The sequence below is a fragment of the Solea solea genome, chromosome 8 (assembly GCF_958295425.1).
Source record: "Solea solea chromosome 8, fSolSol10.1, whole genome shotgun sequence".
In the NCBI taxonomy this organism is placed as follows: Eukaryota; Metazoa; Chordata; class Actinopteri; order Pleuronectiformes; family Soleidae; genus Solea; species Solea solea.
The window spans coordinates 8,301,674-8,320,207 of record NC_081141.1 but is presented as its reverse complement, the minus strand read 5'-3'; the positions used below and the strand labels follow the sequence as shown (position 1 = coordinate 8,320,207).

At 42.2% G+C, this 18,534-nt stretch overlaps 1 protein-coding gene across 2 annotated transcripts in view; it reads left to right on the top strand.

Annotated features, from left to right (window-relative positions):
* Window positions 1-3,209: 3,209 nt before the first annotated feature.
* The window catches only part of LOC131463757 (dematin-like), a 50,911-nt gene continuing 35,586 nt past the window's right edge, over window positions 3,210-18,534 (top strand). For both annotated transcript variants that reach the window (XM_058635768.1, XM_058635767.1), the window contains exon 1: window positions 3,210-3,335. In XM_058635768.1, coding sequence (XP_058491751.1) covers window positions 3,303-3,335 — 33 coding nt within the window. In that variant the 5' untranslated portion in view covers window positions 3,210-3,302. The remainder of the gene's footprint in view (window positions 3,336-18,534) is intronic.

Below are 18,534 nucleotides of genomic sequence, written 5' to 3'. Positions count from 1 at the left end.
TATTGTGCTATAATTAAAAGTCGATATCATTGACTGTATAAACTTGTAACTTGATACAGTTGTGTATCTGCTCCTGTAGACTGTCCTCCAATAAAACGTATATACAGGTCGTATGCAGGAATTATGACCTATGTTTACGTTTTCAAAACCAGCGCCCCTAGTGGTTGTATACATAGCAGCAACCACTTCCGCCTTAGACGCGGTATCTAGTAGCTTCGCTGATGTTGGCACCGGCAATCGGCTCAGTGGCGACAGCACTGCGCTGGAGCGTCGTCGAACTATACTATACCATCTTTTTAATATTTTTTTAATTTTTACTACCTAGCCCTGTCTTTTTTGCCCTAACCCTACCCTCGCTCCTGGTCTCTCTCTCTCTCTTCTGTCTGTACCTCATCTCCCTCTTGTCCTTTCTCTCCCCCCTTTCTGTCCCCCACCTCTCCGCTGTCCCCCATTTCCCTTTCACCCTTAATAATAATGTGGAATGTCCTTCTTTAGTAGTTTTTCCTTTAATTGGGCTCACCTGGCAAACTGATTATCACAGGTGTCTGAGATTGATATCAGTGTCTGAGATTGATATCAGTGATCCAAAGAGCCCTGAGACACAACACCCTCCATGAGTTTAATTGAAAAACAAAAAATGTAATCTTTATGACACTTAAATACAATTTGCATAATAATTTAAAACGCAGTGTATAGATCAAAGGAAGGTGAGGGTGGCCTCTGTCTTCATTTTTCGTCCAAATACCACCAAAGTCGTCACTGCACATGTGGGTGCACTTTGTAAGTCAACCTGCCAAGTCTGATGCCTGTCAAGCATACCATAAGACAGTTATGAGAGTAACAGATGGACAGACAGACATTCCTTGAATAAATATGGCGATAAGCATGCTTTTTATTGGTTATACGTGGTGTGATTTTCTGAAATTTATGTTATGCAAGTAAGACAGAGGAAAAAAAATAATAATTTGGGAACCCTTACATAAATAAATTGAACATTTCCAGTTAAAATGACAATAATTTTTTCAATAATCTTAAAATAAATGTCTATGGGCGCTGCCATTTTAGACATCAGCAAAGATGTTACAACTTGTGAATTGTTGAATGAATACAACATAAGGGTATATTCATGTGGAATCATGTTGTAAACAAGGCTCCATTTAAAGGGACAAAGTCAATGAGTACCTCTGGAGGCTTCTCTGTGACCTCAGCAGGGCCACACACCATTACATTACATCACATGTCATTTAGCAGACGCTTTTGTCCAAAGCGACATACAATAAGTGCATTTAAACATTTGTTTACAAACATGTTTTTTTGTCTCGTCGTCATTGTTGTCTGAGTCGAGGTAGAGTCAAAAGAGATGTGTTTTTAGTCGGTGGCAGAAGATGTGGAGGCTTTCTGCTGTTGGGATGACGATGGGGAGCTTGTTCCACCATTTGGGAGCCAGGACAGCGAACAGTCGTGAGTTTGATGAATGACTCTGCAATCCTCTCAGAAGCAAGCCGGTTTGCCGATGCAGAGCGGAGTGGGCTGGATCTGTTTGTAGCATGGAACGCAAGCACTACCACCTTGCAGCGGATGTGAGTGGCTACAGGAAGACAGTGAAGGGAGTGAAGGAGCGGTGTAGAGTGAGAGAACTTTGGTAAGTTGAAGACCAGTCGAGCTGCTGCATTCTGGATGAGCTGCAGAGGTCGTATGGCACACGCAGGGAGACCAGCCAGGAGGGAGTTGCAGTAGTCCAGGTGTAAGATGACAAGAGCCTGGACCAGAACCTGTGCTGCCTTCTGGGTTAGAAGAGGCCGTATCCTTCTGATGTTATGCAACATGTATCTGCAAGATCGAGCTGTTGCAGCAATGTTGGCAGTGAGGGAGCGGTATGTTTGCAGTATGAGAGGGAGCTACCACAGAGTTGTCGAGGGTGATGGTCAGGTCTGTGGTGGGAGAGTCCGTTCCTGGAAGAAAAAGAAACTCAGTCTTGTCAAGATTGATTATCAAGTGATGGTCAGACATCCACTGAGAAATGTCGGTCAGACAAGCAGAGGTCCGTTCTGCTATACGTGTTTCAGACCGGGGAAAAGGGAGAATGAGTTGGGTGTCATCAGCGTAGCAGTGTTGGGAAGAACCAAGAGAGTTGGTGTACAGAGACAAGAGGATGGGGCCCAGGACAGAACCCTGAGGGACCCCAGTAGTAAGAGGACAAGGTTCCGACACAGATCCTCTCCAGGTTACTCTGTATGTTCGGTTTCGAAGATAGGATGAGAGTGAAGACCTTTTTGCATAATTGTCCTGAATAGACCAAAGTGTTTGCTGAAGAGACTCAATTCAATTCAATTCAATTTTATTTGTATAGGGCCAAATCATAACATACATTATCTCAAGGTACTGTACATAGACAACATCAAGGAGAGCAGAGAACCCCAACAGTTCACACAATGAGCAAACACTAGGCATCAGTGGAAAGAAAAAACTCCCTCTTAACAGGAAGAAATCTCTGACAGAACCAGGCTCAGAGATGTGCAGTCATCTGCCTCAACCGGTTGGGGTGAAAGGAAAATGGGGGACAGCGGAGAGGTGGAGGACAGAAAGGGGGGAGAGAAAGGACAAGAGGGAGATCAGGTAGAGACAGAAGAGAGAGAAGTTACAAGTTTATACAGTTAATGATATCAACTTTTTAATTATAGCACAATAATAATGGTGATGATATGTATGATATGAATAGCCTCGAAAACTGGATCTTGATCCTGCAACCTGCAAGATGAGAATACAGAGAGAGAGAGAGAGAGAAGGAAGGAAAGACACAAACTAGGGAGAGAAAGATACAAGGATAAAGACATATAAAAAGTCATATTCATACCCTGAGTGTGAGAGAGTGAATGTGCGTGCACCACAGGAAAAATCCCCCAGCAGTCTAGGTCTATAGCAGCATAACTAACTATAAGCTTTTTCAAAAAGGAAAGTTTTAAGTTTAACTTTAAATACAGAGAGAGGCTCCGATTAAGTAACGAAGTATATCAGTAATCAATGAATAAGTGATAAAAACAACTTGTTATAATTACGTAATTATTACACACAATACAACTCAACCCGCCCCCACTGTGTGTGTCTCTCTCTCTCTCTCACACACACACACACACACACACACCGCTGTGTGTCTCTCTCTCACACACACACACACCGCTGTGTGTCTCTCTCTCACACACATACACCGCTGTGTTATCACACACGCACACACACACACACACACACACATACACACTTACACTCAGTGGCTGCTAGGAAGCAGCTGATTACGGAGCTGCTGGATGTTTGTGACAGACTCTGGTAACAACTCACAGGTAAGATCCTGCTGATGCTTTATTTGATCAGCCGATCAATGTGATCGATTGATAATTATATTCAGCCCGAACACGTCATATCAAATACACTTATGGGCTTTTTTAAAGGGATATTCCAGAGAAGGTCGATGTCTTGATATGCAGTGAAACTGGACAGTGTGCTCTCACATACTGACGGATTACGGATAATGTGCGGATGATTGTTTACGGGACTTTGGTTCGGGTCGCTCCCCCGGCTGTGGTCCCTGTCGTCCGGGGTAGCCTGCGCAGTGACTCGCCGCGGACAGAGGTGTCCTGTTGTCCCGCCCCCTCCTCCTTACCCCGCGTTTATTACATCCATCCTTTTGTTTTTGCCTCAACACACGCTGATTTATCAGAGTGTAATTATCAGGCACATATGAATCAGTCAGTTTGTGATGATATTCGGACGTTATGTAAGAGGCTGCGGGGGAGTGAGCACACGGAGGAGAGGAGGGAGGATGGATTAAGGAGGAGAGGATGGTTTTATGTAACACTCCCTCAAATCTGCCTACCTCACCAGCAGTACAACATCTATCTATCTATCTATCTATCTATCTATCATCCATCCATCCATCCATCCGCATCATTGTTTAAATGTGTTATTGTTTTGACTCTGATATTTGAAATCTTAGTGACACAAACTTATTAAAGAGGCAGCAGTTCACCAACTTAAAGCTAAACACACTAATATTCTCTATGGAGTTTGGTCTAGAGAGTGAGTGATTTCCAAACTTCTAACTGCAAGATAAAGCAGCAAACACATTGTTTAGATGTCACAGACTGAAGCTGCTTTTATTGATCAGGTGAGCCTTTTGTTAAGTGTCTAAAAACACTTTATCCATGTGTCCCCATTGGCAGCATGCGTGTCTCTGACAGGGGGCGCTCACAGTGAAGTGGGTGGTGTATGTGTTTGTGCCTCATGCAGCCACATTTCAAAAAACGTGAACTGACTTTAAGGATGATCATTGGTCTTTGAGTGGACTGTGAGCCACTAAACAAGGGAAATCCTTTAGAAGAATGCAATTCCTGCCATTTAGGATCAACACAGTGAACCTTCTCTGATACAGTATCATTTTACTCACATGTTTGTTTCTTTCTCTTTAATTTCCTCATCTGCATCTTCTGCTAATGAGCTCACAGTGCTCTGCTTCAAATATCATCACACAGAGAGTGTGACAGCTTGAAGACATACAGCATGATGTAAAGTGTAATAACTCTGTCTCTGTCCCACTGAACTGAACAAAGCTCTGAATAATAGACTTCTGTCCTGTGGGAAATATAAAGAACCTGCTGTGTGTGTGTCTGTGTGTGTGTATCTGTGTGTGAGTGTGTGCACGTGCGTGGTTCAGGTATTTCTCACCTTGTGGGGACCTAAATATGTGAGGACAGTCACATGGAGGATTTGTTGTCCATAGCCCAAGTCGCAAAAACTCATTAACATCTGTTTTTTTGTCTGCACTTGGGATAGATACAGTTATCATTCACTTTGTAACAAACACAAGTTTTTATAAACTCTTGACCTGATCAGCTGTAATGTAAACATGATACTTGGGTGGACAAAGTTATATTGTCATCTTTATAGTGTTACATTGTACACTATTCAGGCAGCACCAGTCTTGTATAGTTGCATAAAGTACCTCAAGGGATCCTTGAGTAAAAGTATCTTTCCAGAAAGTTACTTATAAGTAATTGACATAAAATGTACTCAAGTTTTAGAAGTAAAAGTAGTAGGAGTTAGAATTGAGCAACAGTAGGTCAGTGGTAGAGTGAGTTCTTCTACTTTGAACTGGAAGGTTGTGGGTTCACTCGAGGCTCTGCTAGTATGTGTCCTTGGGCAAGACACTTAACCCCCGCTGGGTTGGTCTTGGCGGCTCTGCCAGCAGCAAGATGTAGATGTGCTGTATGAATGTAAGTGCATGGGTGTGAATGGCAAAGCTGTAACTTTGAGTGGTCATCAAGACTAGAAAAGCTTTACTCTTCTAATTTTATTTGGTAACAAAGATAGTTAGGGGAAGTGTATTGAAGTAAAGGTACACCATTTATTTAGTAAATGTGGTGGAGTAAAAGTAAAAGTTGCTGGAAATATAAATTACAAAGAAAATACAGACACTTGAATTTTTGTTAGTAAGTACAGCAATTAATTATTTGTACTTTGTTACATTACAAGACTGCTGCAGCACTTTTAAATTATTCAGTTGCTGTCGTGTATGAAAGAGTATTACAGTGAAAGACATAAAAGTGTTACCACCATAACATTGTCAGATTTCTTTGTGGTATTAACTTTGGTTGTTTACTATATGTTTGTAGAACACTATCAATTACCCTTTTTAATCAGTTTTACTCACATCGAAGAAAACCCAGGTGTTGCCACTAATTTGGTGTAAAAAATATATTAAATAAACCTTGAGATGAGAGTAAGTTTCACTGCACGGTAGTTAATGTTAATTTGAGTGAACACAAGCTGAGAGTATTTGTCCATTCTCTTCCAGGAAAGTGGACAGTGGTGGGCTGTGCAGGAAAGTTCTGTCGAAAATACAACTTATGAGAAACGAAAATAGTCAGCAAGGGATTTAGTTTTTGACTGATGAGGTGAAAATGAAACTGAAAATATGTATAAACGGAGCTTTTTGTACACAGCTGTTAGTTAAGTCACAACTGATAAGACCCAATCAGGAAGCAACTCTGAGTACCTATATGTCATTGCCCATTTCTCCTGGTCCAGACTACAACACAACCCCGCAGTTTTCAAACTAAAATAGAGCCAGCAGAGTTTTCAGACGTCTCTGTTTTAGCGGTTCACAAACCTTCAGATAGTGTGGACAGCAAGCATATCCAGCGCTGAACCATGTTTGAATGAAAGAGATAATGTGGATGTAGCTTAAAGCCATCCTTACCTTTCTGGCATTTTTACATTTTTCTTTTGTAATTTTAAATTGCTTCTAATAAGCATATGGCACACTAAAATGTAAAGGAAACCCACCAGGTGTTATTTCATTCTCATATATTTTTGATAAAAGTCTGACTCCATTGACTCTTAATTGTGCGTCTCACATTATCACCGCATAACAACCAGAGACTATGCATCCATTCTCTAATGGAAAAGAGAACAAGAGGGCGTTATAATGGTGTTTGTCTATAGTATGTTTAGAAATGGTAATACATTATTGTGATTTCTGTCTAACAGTGCTGCACCACTCTCTGTGCTGATCTGGATTGTAGACCAGGTCATATTGCTGGGTTAGGGTTAGTGTGTGTTTTTCTCTCATTAAACAAGAGCTAGCTGACGTCTACATCTGCCTAACTGCTGCCTGAATTTTTATAGTTTATGGAGCAAAATTAGTCATGTGATTGAGTGCTAAAACAAACCTACATGTGAATAAAAATGACTAAAGATTTATTTCAGGGTTATAAAAGTTTCAGCTGTCATCTATTTTTCGGAACATCCGGGTTTCAGTTTCAGGTTCATCCTCATTAATGGAATCCTTCTGCACTCATGCAGTCTCTCACTGTGCTGTGTGGGTGCTCCCTTCTATTTATGGACGTGATGTGAGTCATCTTGACTCATGTTATACATATAAAATTTGCTCCTCTGAGACTCTGCTGTAGCACAAATAGGGCAGTGTGTTTGCCTGCAAGATGTTAGGCTTAGCTGGATTCTTTTGGGTCTATATTTATGTATTCCACTTTTATTGCTGTAATAAGCAACGCTGAACACAAAGACAGGTCAAACTACAAAATGTATATTCTTAGTGGAGTTCTGCAAGTTTTGAATATTGTAGGGAGACACTATCTGGTCAAGATCTCTGTCAATTATTTTTTACCATGTATCTTATACTGTACTATAATGTGAAATTGCAGCTGTGCTGTCACTGAGCAGCTACAAACTCGACTCATATCAGTGGACGTCCCCTATTTAAGGACTCACACCGGGATCAGGGCTAAACACATCACGTACTTGATGGGACATTCTAACATCATTCAGAATCCTTTGTGTTCCAAGTGGTTCCTGTAGCTGTCATTAAGATGCAGCAGTACAAGACTCCAGTAAGGACACAAGTATTTCCTCATAATAAACACTCATGCTCTGAAAAATAGATTTCTGTAAACATTGCAAAGAGAAAACACAGTAGAAAACAGATACAGCTCTTTAATGAGCTGTATCTGTATCACTACCACAATTTAATAGTTTCTTCCTTGCGCCATAACCTATATTCCTAGAGAATTTTATCTAAATCTGTCATTAACTTTTTGAGTTAGGCTGCCCACAAACAGACAGATCAAAAACATAACATCCTGTGTGGCATTAATAACAATCTGCTTATTTCAGCTCAGTGTAGTGTAGGTTGTAAAAAAGCAGAATTTAATTTAATTAATGACAACCGTGTGGGTCTGGTTCAGTGTGTACCTGTGGAGGCCGCAGCCCTTATCTCTTAGTACAGCAGGGGGCCATGGAATGAGGTCATGTGCACTGCCAGCAGTGGTGCTGCTGGTGTGTGCGTGTGTGTTTGCATATGTGCGTGTGCTGCAGCTCTGTGACCACTTGACCATGTGACGTCAGCTCCTTCAGTGCAGGAATTTTAAGTTGTGTTTGCTGATATGACAGATGATGAACCGGCTTTATTACAGAACAACAGCTTCTACCTAAAGACAGAGCAGGAACTCTGAGGACTAGATGTTCAAACACATCGGCACAGACAGGTTCTTGCAAACTGGTGGAGTTTAAATCTAAATAAAACAGGAGGAAGGAAGCTAGGGAAGATGGGCTTGGTTGGAGGACAGAGGGTAGGAAGAAGGATACAGTGGGGGATTTAGCAGAAAGGAAAGTGGGAACAATGTGAGTAGAAGGGAAGGAGAAAATTAAGGAGGTAGAGAAGTGTGTGTGTGTGTGGGGGGGGGGGGGGGGGGGGTGTTACAGGGTGAAAGGAGAAATAAGGAGACAGGAGAAGAAACTAAGGAAATGTGGAGGAAAGAAACACGGGAAAGAAAAATATGTGAGGAGGAATGGGACGGGAAAGAGGGAAGCTTCTCTAAATCATAATAAACAAGTTTAAGACTTCACGCACAAGATATGATATCCTATGTTTTCAGCCAGTGACAGCAGCCATTACCTTTGCCGTATCAGACTGGGTGTGGTCACATCCTGCAAGCTGAGATAACAACCTTCCAACACACACACACACACACACACAGACAGCACACAGAGTTTCAGAGTTTCTGATCATGGTCAGACACCAAACACAAAGACCTGTTCACTTTAAATTTTATGAAAGCTTTGAGACCATGATGTCCTGTAAATGACTTTCCATGTTCCAATTATGAGTTAAGGAGTTTGAAATGCAACAGTGATCCCAGTGAGTGATGAGCCATATAGTGGCAGAAAGTTGATATCTGTAAAATATGTACAACCTGCCTGGATGGATGATCAAAATGGTTGGCGATTCATTTACAAATTAATTAATTGTTGCAGCCCTGCTATACATAAGGGGTGGGAATCACAGGGTACCTCACGATACAATACACGATACATGGTCCACGATACCAATAATATCATGATACAATGATTCTATGATGTGGATGAAGCATCTCTCAATGTAGCTTTCTCTTCCATTATCCCACTGTAAACTCCCTCTTCGTCAGCCAGGTGACTTCTGCTCACGGTTCCCTCATACATTTGAGCAACGCCACTTTGTGGAGACATGAAGTAGCGACGATCGAATCTGGCAGGGACTTTTTAATTTAGAGAGCCTTAATTTATTAATTAAAATATCGGTATTTGCCCTAGCTTATTGATTATTGTATTGCAATAACATATATATAAATATATATATGTATATGTATATATATATGTATATACATATATATATACATATTAAATTTGAATTAAGTTTAATTTAATTTTATCTCTTTTATCTAAAAAAGCAGTATATTTTATTGTTTGGTGTTTATTGGGAAGCATATCAACACACAATAAACACAATTACTAACCAACTCTATTAAAAATATCAAATGACTACACTATATAATGAATAGTGCAGTGAATATATTGTCGAACAAAACCCCCCTGCCCCGCACGGAGCGCACCTGGGGCCTGTTTCAGATAGCAGGTTCAACAAACTCTGAGTTTTCAGTTTCAGAACAGCTGATCAGCATTAGTTCAATCAACTCTGAGTATGTTCACTCTGAGTTAAGCGTGTGCGTTAGGAATGAAAAAAGCCATCATCAATGGAGCTCTGATACTACGATTCACCATGGCAACGGGTAAACAAAGAGCACAGCCTCCATTTTAATCCAGTTGAGCAGAAATATGAACACATGCCAATGACCATGACATTTATCTTCAAAAACAGGAGGGAAGACACGAGTCAATAAATGAACACTATTACATTAAGTGTTTTTACATAATGAGCGTAATCCACTCATTCATCATTTAACAGACTTTAATTTCATTAAAGGATGTTGAAATGCTGCAGTCCTAACATTATGTTACATTTGATTTGATATTTATTCAACTGTAACCTGACGAGACACAAACTGAAGATGAGAATATGAATCAAACTGATAGTTTACTTATGGACCTATAATTATAAAGTCCAAATGAAGTGTCCATGTTCAAACTGACTCACTTTTTTGACTCTATTTTACATTAAAACATTTTGCTCAACGCTATTTCATGACTATATTTCCATGTGTAAATATAAACGCAGTCACTGAAATGCTGTCAAACATTAAGATTTCGTCTGCAGCCAGATTCAAAAAGTCACTTCTAAACTACAGTGAAGTTAAAGTGTTTCCAGCTGCATCAGAAATATTCACATCAGCTATAATCTCCATCATGATGTGATCTATGATCGGAACATTTAACAACCTGACACATGAGGACTACAGTACCAGAGAGTGTCTACAGTGAGGATTAGCCTACAGTAACACACTCTCACCCCCCCTTGTGTGTCGCGTACAAAACAAAGTCACCACAGTTTCACGTAGCTGTCCAGTGATTACTCCGCCCACGTTAAGTCGGTACTTTTTTGTAGTGGAGATGTAACCTAATCGCGCTGTGTCGTGCCGAGGCGAGGCGAGGCGAGTAGAGCCGGTGGAAATGTGCCAATAGAGTCACTCATTTGATTTTATCACGAATTTCTCTACAAAAATGCCAAACACACGTAAAAATAATCCAAGGAAAGCGGATGAAGCTGGCGACGTTAACAATGGTAGCACAGACCGCACCTCGCTGGATGGAGAGGAAGAGGAGGCTGCTAATGCTTGCGCTAGCGGCCAGGTAGATGACGAGGCTAACATTTTAGCAGCCATACACTTAATTAGAGCGGACGTCTCTACTCAAATACTGCTCCTAATTCTAGGATGGGTCAAATGCAGAGGAATAATTTCCCACACACCATAGCAGAGGAGCTGTATCAGCTCCTCTGCTATGGTGTGGGGGGTTTGCACTGAGCAATTTGGTACGCCACCTTATATGACGCTAACTGTGCTTGCTGGTTTACTGAAGTAGCTTTCACAAAGCGGGATGATTGTTTTTTTTTCGCTGAAAAAACTCAAGCGGCTTATCAGCGTGACTGCGGTGTAAAGTCTTTAACTGACGCCTTCATTTATTTGGCTTCATACTGTCCACTGCCAACGTTTTTAGATACAGTAAACACACTGGTCTTTCCTCGTCTCCCACCGTAGTCACAGTTGAAGCCAAGCACTACATAGGCTTCGTCATATTTCCTCGTCTTAGCTGTCGGGAGACTTGTCTCATTATCTCCGTCTCTCTCTGACTTTCTTTTCGTCACTGTTAAATATTTTTCCATGGTGTTTCTTGAGGGTTTGGGAGATGTTTTGCCGCTACCATGCACCTAACCTGTCCTCTTTGTTTGTTGCTGTCATTGTAAACAATGGAAAATATGAATAAAAACATTTCATTAAAAAAAAGAAATGTTGGAGATTAACCTGTGTTTTTGGGATTGTTAAGTAGTTTTAACTGATCTACAAATTCGGCATTGTCCGGCTTGATTTCTCTTCCTGTGACCGGCAGTCTGGCAACGTCACGCATAGTACCTACTCAACACGCTTAGAAACTCCATGTAGAAAGGCCCTTGTTCCAACCAGGGTTCTTGTTGCAAAGGCAAGACCATTAACCACTACACCAACCGTGTGGCCCTACCTGGATGCCTGTCACAGTAAATTGAGATAGAATTTTAAGAAGTGAATTTGAATTGTGAGAAATTAATTTGAATTGTGAGAATTGAATGTGAAAATATATAGAATTTTTCCAATGCAATGATTCAAATTAAACAATACAAATTATTCAAATACAATTTCTGGTGGCACATATTTCAGCCCATAGGATGGCTCCTGTTTTTTGAACAGGAGTGTATGAAGTATTTGAAGGGATAGTTCAGTTTTTTTAAGTGTGGTTGGAAGTAGTACTGACAAATCAGCAACACAGCAATATTAGCCATGACAGACAATCATTGAGTTTACATGCATGTTAAAAGTTGGACTAAGACAATCATTTGGTTTGCTTAATGTCAGATAAACACGTTTGTCAGACTAAAATTGTCTGTTATGTTAGTCTTAGTCAGACTAACATACCTGGATAATGTGATTTATAGTCCGATTACTCCTGGTGGCATACGCTTAGTCAGACTGGAGCCAGACTTGTCATTCGGCCCATGAACCAAAAATTTCGGTCTTTCGACCTGGAAGCTCTCCCAGATCATACGGTGGCGGAGTCTTACTTCAGACAACACAACAACCACAAGAGTCATGCTCTGTCTGATTTGTATCACAATCAACATGTATAGCAGGTACGAAACATACAGAACCACAGCATGATCCATCTCACCATCCATGAAAACCGTCCATTTCGCCATACGCTTTTTGTTTTTCTGTGACGTAAAGGTCAACCGGATACTGATTCAATTAACTAGCTATTGAGAGATAACACGCAACCTACGGAGGTGGAGCCAGACATACATGGCAAACAAATCAATTTTCTCCTATACTTGGAATTGGCAAGTTGTCCTATTGCCTGTTTAATTCGGTCTACAGCCTTAGATCAATTAAACTGTGCATGTTGAGGTAAATTCTGGTGGTAAAATCCCCCAATCCAAAGTCCTTAGAGACAGGGAAGCAAATAAAACACACTCTTACCTTGATTATAGTACACATTTCTACAGGTTTGTTCAGTTGTTAAGTTAAATTTTCTTGTTACTTGAACACATTTAGTTTGGTGGTTGATACATGCCGCAATTCTAGTAAAACCATCACATTTATCAGCTGCTGGATTAGAACCAACAAAACTGCTGATCACCTCAGTGTGTGTGTGTATACAGTATGTGTCTGTGTGTGTTTGTGCACGTGTGTGTGTGTGTGTGTGTGTGTGTGTGTGTGTGGGGGGGGGGGGGGTTATAAATCTGAATGTAAGGTCTACATGTTCTCAGGACCTGCCTCTGTGTTCTCTGTGTTAAAAAGCAGTGACCTGCACTAACGACCTCCTCCAATAATGAGGTAATTAACGTGTTTCTGTCTGCATATGAAGACAAAGCTGGACACCCTCTGCAAAAGTCAACTAGTCACTGACAGTCATTGAAATGAACATGGCCCTGAACTCATCCCTGAGACTTTTAAAACTCTCATATTAACAGTTTCACATAAATGAATACATTCTTCAAATTAAATATATTGAAAAAAGTCTATATCAAATCAGATTATTATTATTTTTTAATTATTATGTCTTTCAAATCAGTATGGACAAGTGAGGTCAACATTCTAAATAGATTTAGCTTTAGGCTACATTTTTCATTTTGATTTCATTTTATTTTATGCAGCAAACTGCTGATTGTGAATGAGGCGTGATTCACCCAAAAGATATGACAACACGAAACCACTGATTCACTGCAGCTGTAGGCTAGGAGGAATGGGACAGTCAGGCATGACAGCCAGGTGGGGTATAGAGTGTTGACTATGTTGTGTTATGTTCAGTATGTTGTCTTATGTTGTGCAATGTTGACTATGTTGTGTTATGTTGATTATGAGTTTATGTTGTTATGTTGAGTATGTTGTGTTAGAAGCAAAGTGATAGACAGTTACTGGTGACCAGCAGGGTGGTAGTGGTCTGATGGTGGGAGGTCTATTTTAGTGCAACATCCCACTTTTTGTCTGTCCTGCACTTCTGCTAGCTGATTGGATGTGTGGGTATGGTTACCTAGCAACCCTCAGATATCTTCCAGCATTCCTGTCCCAGTAGAGTCACACAGGCAGACTTGAAAAGAAAATAAGAGAACAAGGAACAAGAGCTCAATAACCGTTTGCTTGTTTGTTTGTTTGTTTGTTTGTTTTGTTTGTCTGTTTGTCTGTTTGTTAATTCTTCAAACTCTTGCTGAGCTAAGTGCTACAGATACAAACCAGTGTCTGTGAACATGTGCTTTGAAGTGTTCAGGTAAATTGTGTGAAAATCAAAGCACATAGTGAGTTGATATCTGATTCCCTCCATTTATTGATCAGATTATTGATCACCACGAGTCATAAGATCGTAATTGATCTCTCTCCAGAGGCACATGGAGATTTGTGTCTTTTTTCAGTGCTGCTGACTGCTGGCCTGCAAGGGTTTTAGGACCACAATTTTAACCCCTTAACACTTCAACATTTAATTTTACCCTTCAGTAAAGGTGATAATGATGATGATGATGATGTCAAATAAACAAATCAAATCTATTTTATTTGTATCATGCCAAATCACAACATGCATTATCTCAAGGAGCTTTACAAATGTACACATTTTTAGAGATTTATTTTATTTGTGAGTGGTGTGAGTTAAATGACAAAAATGTGTCCCTTACATTGGAATTGGAGGCCAAATAACTGACATTCAAAGTGACTATGGTCAGATAATGTTTCTCTATAGACATTTAGTACAACAATTTTTTTTTTTCTCTAACCTGTCTTGCCCAGTACCTAGGACATGTGGTTGACTGCATGCCTTGTGGTGTCAGACAGATTTGCTGTGCGCAGGGCGAGTCCGTGACACTTGGCCTGCAGTATATTTATTTTATTTATTTGTTTTACGAATATGTGGTGTGGGCAACCATAACGGACAGGGGTACAGGGAGTGGTAAGACAATGGGAGGGAAAAACGGGGGAGTGAGCGGGAGGGAGAGAGAGAGAGAGAGAGAGAGAGAGAGAGAGAGAGGGGTGGACTATCAATGATAGTGTATAGGTAAGTAGCATGAAACAATTGAAATATATAAAACAGACACGACATACTCAACAAAACAAAACATGACATTCATTTGTAAAACAGGTACAGTTTCTATAGTAATCGTTAACAACCACATAAAGAGAGGGTATCCGGGTTTACAGCAGTGATATCAGTTTAGATTTATCTTATAATGTAGTGGGATGTGTGTGTGTGTGTGTCTGTGTGTGCGTGTGTGTGTGAGCGCGAATATCAGTGTATATGTGCAGGGATTATCATTTGATGTGGTTGGAATCTCAGTGGGGGACTGAGCCAGTGCCCAGCCAACCCCCAGCAGTGGGCCGATAAGGATCCAGGCGTCTAGGGCGCCCAGCGTTCACACAGGGCAGAAGAGACCACCCTCCAGGATAGCTACGCATCCAGTCGGAGGAGTGCGAGGCAGAAGCCCCCCCACCCAGGGTCGGCCCGAGGGAACAGGTGGTGATAAGACCACGGACAGAGGCCGAGTCACCCCACACCCAGGTAGATCGCAGAGGCCCAGGTCCCCCGCAACCAGAGCCCGCTAGCATCCCAAGGCGGTGCCAGCCCACCACCGGGTGAAGCAGAGTCCCCCCAGACTGCCCAGGCCAGAGCTTGCCACAGCCACCACCATCGCCCACCAGTGACCGACTGCACGCCCCCCATCCCAAGGAGGAACAGGTAGAGGCCCCACGCAGGGCCCCCAGACATGGAACACGGGCAGACCCCCGAGCCAGTCCAGGACAGATCCCACAAGAAGAGGCGGGGCAAGAGGTCCATGGCCTCGCCACGCCTAACCCTGCAGTTCCCCGGCAAGGGGCCCCACCAAATATCCAGAAGAGCTGATGCCCACCGTTGACCCCGCATGCAGAGACCCAGAACCCCTACCCTCACCCGCAACACAAAGGCAACCCAGCCCAAGCCCACGGCTCACCACCTCCAAGGGCCCCCGCATGCAGAGACCCAAAACCCCTACCCCCACCTGCAACACAAAGGCAACCCAGCCCAAGCCCACGGCTCATCACCCCCAAGGGCCCCCCCACGCTACCATCCCACAGGTCCACCCCGATCCACACCCCAAAGACCACCAGATAGCACCAGCTTAGCAGACCAAACAGTGACACAGTCACCAACCTGCCCTAAGAAATATAGTGCCAAGGTTAAATCAAAGTCAGCAATTGTTTTTTTTATGCAAGCAGACATTCTCTCCATAGAGATGTGCATTCTGTATTGTAAGTTTTTCTTGTTTATCCAATTCAAGAGGAGTTTTCTTGGTGATGCTTAGACTAGTGATTAGTATTTGTGATTTGTTCATGTCTATATTTATTTGATTTAAATCACCCAATATGCATAGTGGGGGAAGGTGGTATGGTGCATCCGAGACATGCTGTGAGGTCACAGGTGTGCATAGTCATATAGCATGCATGTAGCAATCTGCTGTGTTTTTATTGAAGTTTGAACAGGTATTTGATTGTGAGAACCCCATTCTGAACATCCTTTGTCTTGTGAAGTGTGTTCTATGGAAGATATTCATTGTAGGTCTGGATTTTTTTTATCATTTTGAATGATCCCATTTTGCAATCATTTTCTGTTAATAGCGCATGTGTTTTAGACACCATTTTGGGACACATACATTTTAGAAATTGTTTGATCAGTGGAGGTAGTTCTACATCCAATTTACTAGTTTTAAACCTCACCTGGATTACAGATTTGATTTGTAGATATTCAAAAGACATGTTGCTGTTCTGAAGTGGGATGAATTTGTTATCTTGGATAATTTGTTTCAGGTGCCTTATACCTTTTTCTTTCCATGATTTTAGTTTTAATGTTATTTTATTTTGCAGGATATCTGGATTATTCCAGATTGGGGTAAATTTACATGGGATATGTGAGGACCCAGAGAGTTTAATGAATTCCCACCAGGCCGACAGGGAGGTATTTATATTTATGCTTTTAAAGCACTGATGCCGTTTGATGATTTTGCCTATAAATGACAGATTGGAGATTTTAATTTCTTTACAGAGTGTTTCTTCAATGTCTAGCCACAGGCTGTCAGTAGGTTGGGTTTAATCCCTTTTGGACATACTGAAGCTTATTTACAAGGAAGTTATAGTGCAAGTTTGGAAGTTCCAGACCACCATAGGCTTTTGCTTTTTTGAAGGGTTTTTAAACTAATGCGTGGTGGTTTGTTTTCCAGAGGAATTTAGTGATGGCAGAGTCTAAAGATTTAAACCAAATTGGTGAAGGCTAAGTGGGGATCATTGAAAAAAGGTAACTGATTTTTGGTAAGTCAGAATCAGAATCAGAATCAGAAGAGCTGTATTGCCAAGTACGATTTGCACATACAAGGAATTTGCTCTGGTGTCATCGGTGCATAACAAGCATACAAAATTTTAAAAAGTTAAGTGAACAGCATACGTATATATACACAGTATATAAATGTTTTTTGTTGTTTTTTTTTAAAAAAAAAGATGAAAAAGAGCCCTACAGAAAGCGCAGTAAAGAGCAGTAAAGAGCAGTACAGCTGGGCAGAAGTGAGTAACAGTGAAATATTCACCAGGTGCAAAGTTCACAGTAATGACGTTAATGTAACGCATAAAAAGGATGTAATGATAATGTGACATGTAGAGGCAGAGGAGGAGTGTGAGGAGTCAGAGTGTCGGGGGGGGGGGGGGGGCTCCGGGCCTTGTTGATAAGGCTAGTAGCAGACGGGAAAAAACTGTTCTTGTGGCGTGAGGTTCTGGTCCTGATGGACCGCAGCCTCCTGCCAGAGGGGAGTGACTCAAAAAGTTTCTGTCCAGGGTGGGAGGGATCAGCCATAATCTTTCCTGCACGCCTCAGAGTTCTGGAGGCGAACAGGTCCTGGAGAGATGGAAGATGGCAGCCAATCACCTTCTCTGCAGACAGAATGACACGCTGCAGTCTGCCCTTGTCCTTTGCCGTGGCAGCAGCGTACCAAATGGTGATGGAGGAGGTGAGGATGGACTCAATGATGGAGGAGTAGAAGTGCACCATCATTGTCTTTGGCAGGTTGAATTTCTTCAGCTGCCGCAGGAAGTACATCCTCTGCGGGGCTTTTTTGATGAGAGAGCTGATGTTCAGCTCCCACTTGAGGTCCTGGGTGATGATAGTTCCCAGGAAGCGAAAGGAATCCACAGTGTCAACTGTGGAATCACAGAGGTTGATGGGTGCAGGTGAGGCTGAGTTCTTCCTGAAGTCCACGACCATCTCCACTGTCTTTAGAGCGTTGAGCTCTAGGTTGTTTCGGTTGCACCAAGTGACCAGCTGGTCAACCTCCCACCTGTAGGCGGACTCGTCACCATCAGAGATGAGTCCGATGAGGGTGGTGACGTCCGCGAACTTCAGGAGCTTGACGGACTGGTGACTGGAGGTGCAGCTGTTTGTGTACAGGGAGAAGAGCAGAGGAGAAAGAACGCAGCCCTGGGGGGATCCGGTGCTGATGACCTGTGAGTCGGAGACATGTTTTCCCAGCTTCACATGCTGCTTCCTGTCAGACAGGAAGTCAGTGATCCACCTGCAGATGGAGTCAGGCACGCTCAGCTGGGAGAGCTTCCCCTGAAGCAGAGCCGGGATGATGGTGTTGAAGGCAGAGCTGAAATCCAGGATCCTGGCGTAGGTTCCTGCAGAGTCCAGGTGCTGGAGGATGTGGTGGAGGGCCAGATTAATTGCATCGTCTACAGACCTGTTGGCTCTGTAGGCAAACTGCAGTGGGTCCAGGAGGGGGTTGGTGATGGCTTTCAGGTGTGAAAGCACAAGACGCTCAAAGGACTTCATAACCACAGAGGTCAGGGCGACAGGGGTCTGTAGTCATTAAGTCATGTGGTCCTTGGCTTTTTGGGAACAGGGATTATTGTCGAGGTCTTGAAGCAGGCTGGTACGTGACATGTCTCCAATGAGGTGTTGAAAATGTCTGTGAACACTGGGGACAGCTGATCAGCGCAG